The sequence below is a fragment of the Pristiophorus japonicus genome, chromosome 7 (assembly GCF_044704955.1).
Source record: "Pristiophorus japonicus isolate sPriJap1 chromosome 7, sPriJap1.hap1, whole genome shotgun sequence".
Classification (NCBI taxonomy): Eukaryota; Metazoa; Chordata; class Chondrichthyes; family Pristiophoridae; genus Pristiophorus; species Pristiophorus japonicus.
This window is the reverse complement of record NC_091983.1, coordinates 171363617-171370823: the sequence shown is the minus strand read 5'-3', so window position 1 is coordinate 171370823 and position 7207 is coordinate 171363617. Positions and strand designations below refer to the sequence as shown.

General features: G+C 45.1%; 1 protein-coding gene across 1 annotated transcript; it reads left to right on the top strand.

Annotated features, from left to right (window-relative positions):
* Positions 1–1966: 1966 nt before the first annotated feature.
* Positions 1967–7207, top strand: tpbg (trophoblast glycoprotein). The gene has a single exon (XM_070885569.1). The coding sequence runs from the start codon at positions 2598–2600 to the stop codon at positions 3750–3752; it is 1155 nt and encodes a 384-aa protein (XP_070741670.1). The 5' UTR covers positions 1967–2597; the 3' UTR covers positions 3753–7207.

Below are 7207 nucleotides of genomic sequence, written 5' to 3'. Positions count from 1 at the left end.
CCAATTTCATATCCACGCTGCCCCTTTAATCCCATGGATTTCGTTTTGCTAACAAGTCTATTATGTGGTCCCAGAGAAGCGGGAAACATTCTAGCCGGCACCTCATTCGTGGTTTTTTTTCCCCAATATAATTTGCTTAGGGCCTTGGGCGCTGCGTAAATGAATCTATCCCTTTAAATCTTGCAGGAGTGTGCTTTCACCGCACCCCCTCCATCACCAACCGGCAGCTCCTAATCACAGGAATGTTATCATACCTGGAGTGCAGACACAATAGTTTCATGGAACTGAGCCCGAGAATTAGAACTGTCGGGTGGATGCAAATCGTAACGCTTGGTCGGTCTGATGGGACTCACGCATGATCACAGACTTGGCGAATTGTGTGGCATTACGGCGAGGGGAGGGTTAAACCCGTTGAATTAAGTTATGACACTGCGTTCATCGCCTGTTGTAGCCCGTCACTTGATAGAGTTTTGCATGAGTCTGTACAATACTGTCATTGAGGCCAAATAATGTTCTAAAGCAAGTGAATCCCATTGTGCAGTGGATCATGTCAGTTCAACATTGTCTCTACTTGGGTCCGTCACATTTACCAGAAACCGAAATAAAAAAACGAAATAGTTTGAGGACAGAAACATACCCAAAAAAACAAATTATAATAATAACGTTTGATATTAGATTGGTGGATAATGGAGTCATTTGAACTTTCACATTTGGGTGGATAAGGCATAGCAATTCTTTTTCCCCCCAAAAGTAGTGAGATCAGTGAGTTTTCACCGTGAAATTATTCTTTCCAAACGCGCAGCATCTCCACCCCCTCTCTGCCATCCAAATACACACTCCTAATACACAGACAACACTGCATTTTTAAACAGTTCGCGACTCAAAAATAACCTGGTAACATTACTGACCTATTCACAGATCTAATATTCCTTCGGGTGCTCTAAAATTCCTTTAAAGTTATACGCTGGGATACATCAGTAAATGTTATAGGAAACAGCCTTCGAACCGCAAGTAAACCAATTGTGTTCACAAACTTTTAGATGTTAACGAAAGTATTTACGGCAGTGATCCATTGTGGGGCTTAGAAAACGAAAATAACCGCGGTTTATATATCTGAACGAAACTCATGAGGAGAAAGGCGAACGGTTCCTGTAGGACTACTCACTGGAACGGAGGCTGTTAAGCTGGAGAGAGCCCTTATCCTGCAAGACTGCACGAACAGGTCAAATCATTGTATTAGTCGTATAACGTGCCCAGTTACAGATCTCTGTGTCTTGTTTATAATCGCTTAAGTTAAGGAGTCAATAATTCATTCCAATGAATTAATAATGAATGTTTGGAGAAAATGTAATACTACACAAATTTACAAACAAAACTCTGCATATTCTATGTAACAACGTTGCTGTTAATCAGTCGCCGTGTTGGTTTATAAAACAGCGCACTGAGATGACAAGCTTCGAAGTACAGAGCTCCCATTTACTATGTGTTCACCCAACTCCGATACCAAGTGAATTACAAGGAAGGGTATTTCTCCCGTTTTTTATGTTGTTTTTTTTAAACAAGTCCGATTTTCTTTAAAAAGTCGATCGCCCTGATTTGTGATATTTAATAAACAGCATTTAAGGCAATTAAACAGGGAGGTGCCCGCCGGGTTCCAGTCATTTGTAATCGCGCAAATGTCTCACCTCCAGTTACGAAATAAAGTATTTACCGAACTCATTAACCCCTTTCTGATTAACTCAAAAGAAATGTGTTCTTTGCTTCCGACCGCAAAGGCTACAGAGCAGGCGGTGGTGTCGGTGAATACCCCCTATCCTGTTCGAGTAGTCCTGCCCATGGCGATTACTTTCCGTGGAGCTGTGGCACAGCGACTCATTTCCTTTCTCGCAGTGATTGGGGGAGAAATACTTGGAAGTGTGTAAAGTTAGACCAGGGTCTAGTAGAGGAGGAGGAGGAGGGAGGGGGTGGGTCTGGGACGCCGGCTCTCACGATTGGACTTTGGTTCCTCTTTTTTTTTCGCTCTGCGAGATCTGTAGTCAGCCACCAAACTGAGCGGAGACACACAGCAGACAAACACAACCTGCGACCCTCGGAGCCCATTCTCAGCAGCAGCAACATCCTCCTGCTGATCATCACATGGAAGAGCTGCACACAACAAGCACAGGAGAGTGAAACTTCCAGCGGGCGGGAATTCTCAGCCCGAGAGAGAGAGAGAAACAAAGCGGAAAGTTCCTTTTTTGCAATGGATCGATGGACTGAATGAGAGGAGAAGCCGAGCGAGGTGAAGGAGGAGGAGGAGGGTCGGGCAGTGGAGCACACGAGGCTCTCCCGTCAGAAGCCGATTGCAGCCACACACACTGAGGGAGAGGAGCTCCTGGACTTGGCGGCGGCGCCTCTCTCTCTCTGATTTCCTCCGGCGGGGTCGGGTTTTGATCCGCTGTAAAAGTGCCAGTCGCGGGAGTTTCCAACCATTTATCAGTTTTTTCTCCCTCACTTTCCGTGACCGTGGAAGGATCTTCAGAGGAAAGACAAAGAGGCTGAAAGTTGTGGAGGAGCGTGGAGCTGGGGGAGAAGCCGATCCCAACACCGATGAGAGGATGTCCGGGTGCGGGCCGGTGCAAAGTTGGCGCGGGGCCGGGCGGGGGCTAGGCCTGGGGCGGGGGCTGCTGCTGCTGCCGTTGCTGAGCTGGGCGGCCGCCGCCAGTGAGTGCCCGGACGAGTGCGAGTGCTCGGAGCCGCCCAAGACAGTGAAGTGCGTGAACGGCGGTCTGAGCGCCATCCCCAGCGGCCTGCCGGCCGGCGTCCGCAACCTCTTCATCACCGGCAACAACATCTCCACTCTGCGTAGTGGGGCTTTCGGGTGGCCGCTGCCGCAGCTGCTCAACCTCAGTCTGAGCGGCAACCGCATCGAGGTGCTGGAGCGCCGGGTCTTCGCCTCGCTGCCCAGCCTGCAGCAGCTCGACCTCAGCGACAACCGCATCTCGGCCCTGCACCCGGCCGCTTTCGGCACCGGCGGCGGCGGCCACAGCCCGCTGCGGGAACTGGACCTGAGCCGGGCGCTCCGCAACGGCTCGGCGGTGGAGCAGCTGTCCGAGCTGCTGCAGAACGGCAGCCTGACCAACCTGGTGCGGCTGCGGCTGGCGGCCAACGACCTCTTCTACCTGCCGGCCCGCACCTTCTCCCGCCTGCCCAAGCTGCGGCACCTGGAGCTCGCCAACAACTCGCTGGTCGACCTGCGCCACACCTTCCGCCACCTCGACCTGCAGACGCTCGACCTGAGCGCCAACGCGCTCAAGACCCTGGGCAACAGCACGCTGAGCGAGCTGAGCGGCCAGCCCCAGCTCCGCGTCAACCTGCGCGACAACCCCTTCGCCTGCGACTGCGGCATCCAGGACTTCTTGGCGTGGCTGCGGAGTACCGAGAAAGTGGTGCAGAAGGAGCGGCTGCTCTGCGCCTCGCCCGAAAGCATGAGGAACAAACCTGTCCTGCAGGCCAAGTACTCTGATTTGGAGTGCTCCTTCCGAGGGGACATGGAGAGCGTCTTGCAAACTTCTTACGTCTTCCTGGGGATAGTTCTGGCCCTGATCGGGGTCATCTTCATGTTTGTCCTGTACCTCAACAGAAAAGGCATCAAAAAGTGGCTTTATAACGTCAGGGATGCTTGTCGAGATCACATGGAAGGTTATCATTACAGATACGAGATTAACTCAGACCCCAGATTGACAAACCTTGCCTCTAATTCGGATGTGTAAAGCACATTGCTGCGGAAAGCTGACTTGTTTGAGACTAAAGATTGGATTTGTTTTTACTATTAATTATTTGTAATAGCGATGCATGATGGTACCCACTCAGACCAAGGGGGCCGAAGTTGCTGCTTGTGTCGCTCTCCATGGAAAGTGACAAGAGGTTTGACTCTCCAGTGGGAAATGCTCCATGTGCTGCGGTGTGTGTGTGTGATCTTTCTCTCCCTCTTTTCATATGACCTGCTGTGTGATGGTGCCAAAATGAGTGAGTGCGAGGGCGCGTTTGGAAGGTATTGAAGCTCTCTCCAAGCCTTGCTGTAACAATAGAGTACTTCTTAAAACTTACTGAGAAATTAGACCCCCAGTGCATTATAGGCGGGAGAAGGGATTAATTGCTGCAGGAACCATTTTACCATTTCATAGGATAAAACAAAACAAAAAAAAAACTATATAAACAATCAAAACAACAAAAAAAACTATATAAGCAATAAAAACAATGCTGTAGCGAAAAGTTTTTGAACATTAGCTTCACCAACTCGAAGTTTTATCATCGGTCTCCAGGCGGTGTAGTAGCACAAGCAACTGAGTGGTTTAGTGCTTTATTAGAAGTTCCAGTGACTTGAATCCGACCCTAGTCACAGAAGTAAAAGGCGCTTATTACCGTAATGGCATTTTAATGCAAGCTTAATGTGTTTTTTAAAAAACAAGTCTACCTATCTTCCACCAACTTAGCAAAATAAAGAGACACATAATGTCACAAGTATATATTTTTTTGTTGGTCTCATGAGTTGCATTGGGTAATGAAGATTATTGGAATGGAAGCTGGTCGTCAGCCTGTCTGTTCCTGTGAAACCCCGGGGTTTGGAAACATCTGGATCCACAAAGATCAAGGACTCTTCCCCACCCCATCCCCCATTGTTATTTAAAAGAATGTAAGACTCCTTGGAGAGTGGTTCTATTGATGTTGCCCGCAGGCCTCCCTCCGAGTGTTACGATATGGAAGGACTGTGAAATCCCGCCAGACAACTTAATTATTTCACGGGTGGAGGCTGCAACATCACACTAATGCTCAGCCTCGCAGCTTATATGGATTAAAAAAAAACTGCATCTTTGCAAGTCCAACGTTTTGTAATATTTTCAAGAACTCTTAGTCTGTATGAACTTTCGACCCACTTAACCTTTCGACTAAAATAAATTCCAAGGCTACAATAAAGTCAAGCTTAGCAAAATCATCTTTTGAGAATTTGCATTGAAGAAGTTTATATGTAGCACGCATGCACACAGACACTGCGGAAAGGAATTGTACAAAGTGGGACTGTAAATACCAAATAATTGCACGGACAAGCTTGCATTATTTATCAAAGCAGTCTATTAGATCCACAATCCTATAGTAAAATAGAATTAGAATTTGAATGCTTAGCACCACTTGATATAGTGCATGACTATTCTGGTACTTTTGGGGAGGGGCTGCACTGGGGTTATACTAGAATATTGCTAGCTAGAGAATGAATCCAGCTCATTTAATATTTGTTCAGCTTCTCAGCATGAATGAGCTTTGCAGCACCATAACAGTACGGGACTTCAAAGTCCAAACACTTGGCTGCCTTTCATGTACAGTGAGTTCCATCAAAACACAATGGGTGACGGTCAGAAACATTTCACTTTCTGTGATACTTGTTTTCTTGCAATGCAGATGCATATCATAGAGGTGAGGCAACCTCACTTCACAACATTTTATTTTGGTGCATGCGCTATAGAAAAGTTTGAAAATTCTCTAATTTAGGTATTCATTAAGAGAGGATTAACTTTTTACACCATATACACGTGTGGAACATTTGATGGAGTGATTTGATAGAACGAGATGGAAAATCGCGCCAAACTAATGTTCATAACCTACAAATTTCTAATTACATATCAATTTAATTCATTTGAATATTTTCTCAATGGTTTGGCAAATTGCTTAGTGAGCGGTGTGTATGCCTTGGCATCTAGATACATACCATTTGCTTGACTTGGCAAAGTGTAGGCTTCCTAGCATTGCCGCAGACTAACAGTGCTCCTTCAGTCTCATACAGCAGGGAGTTATTTAACTGCTGTGATTGTAATAACACACCAGGCTGTAGAATTTGTACAGCCTGATGTTTCAGAGAAATTGGATTGCGGACAGTTACTAAAACCTAGCTTTGCATTTGTAATTGTGGAAATGGAAGAAATCAGACAGAACTAACGAGTTGAATATGGAATAGTTTACTAACGAGATCCTCTTCAATAAGGCAGCAAAAACTTCCTTAAACTCTGATCAGTTATAGAATCTTAGTGTGTACAGAAGGAGGCCTTTTGGTCCATCGCCGGCTCTTTCGAAGAGCAATCCAGCAAGTCCCACTCGCTGGCTCTTTCCCCATATGCCTGCAATTTTTCTCCAAGTATTTATCCAATTCCCTTTTAAAGGCTACTAATGAATCTGTATCCACCACCCTATCGGGCAGAGCCTTTCAAGTGTTGATATTTGTAATAAAATACAAGCTAAAACTACGACTGTTAGAAATCATCTGGTTTCTTTCATGTTCACAAGCATTTGCCTTTTTAGTAGTCCTAAAATATACTTGAAAATATTTTCAACCAGTGTTGACCATTTCAATTCCTAAAGCACAGTGGAAAACATAAACTTCCACAGTTCAATTAACCAATTTTATCCAAATCTATTCTTTGATATATATATATATATTTATATAAAATGGCTTTAGTTATGAAAGAAGGCACCGGCATGAACTCGGTATACGTAGATATTTTAAAGTGCAGAGTGGCAGCCTATGTCTTGTACTTCACCTCAAAAAATTAGATTGTTTGCATAGTCACTTGTAAGTCTATAAATCAGGTAGCCTGGTCCCTTCCTAAGCTGTTACGGAGTTTCTATTTTTCAGTGTTGCTTTTCTTGTTGCCGGGTGCTAATAATTGTTTTTATTATTGTGTAAAATTTCATTCAATTGCATTCACATCATTTTCTCCAAGGAATGGTACACAGGGATGATATTTTATCGACTGAACAACAAAAAAAAGAAAAGCACAGACAGAAATCTAGGTTAATGCCATCTGGAGTGCATTTTGTTCTGCGCCAGTGAAGAGATGGGGAGAAATATGCTGAATACAGCTTTTTGCCATGTCACATTCTTGACTAGTGCCATCGGTCTTGTGAATACTGGAGACATAAACAAGGCCATGACAGGGAGGGTGGGGCAGTTACCTATTTATTTGAAGGCCTCATAATGTTGCTTATTTAGTCATCAAAGAATAACTCAGTTAAAGAATCATTGCATGCAAAATAAAGCAGTATAATGGAAGTTGGAAAAAAGAGAAACTCGCATTCTGAGAGCCCTGAAGAATGTAAGCATATGCAAGTTGTATGTTTTCTGCTTAACAATGGCTTTGTTAACTTTTATTAAGAAAAATAAATAATATCGTAGCTA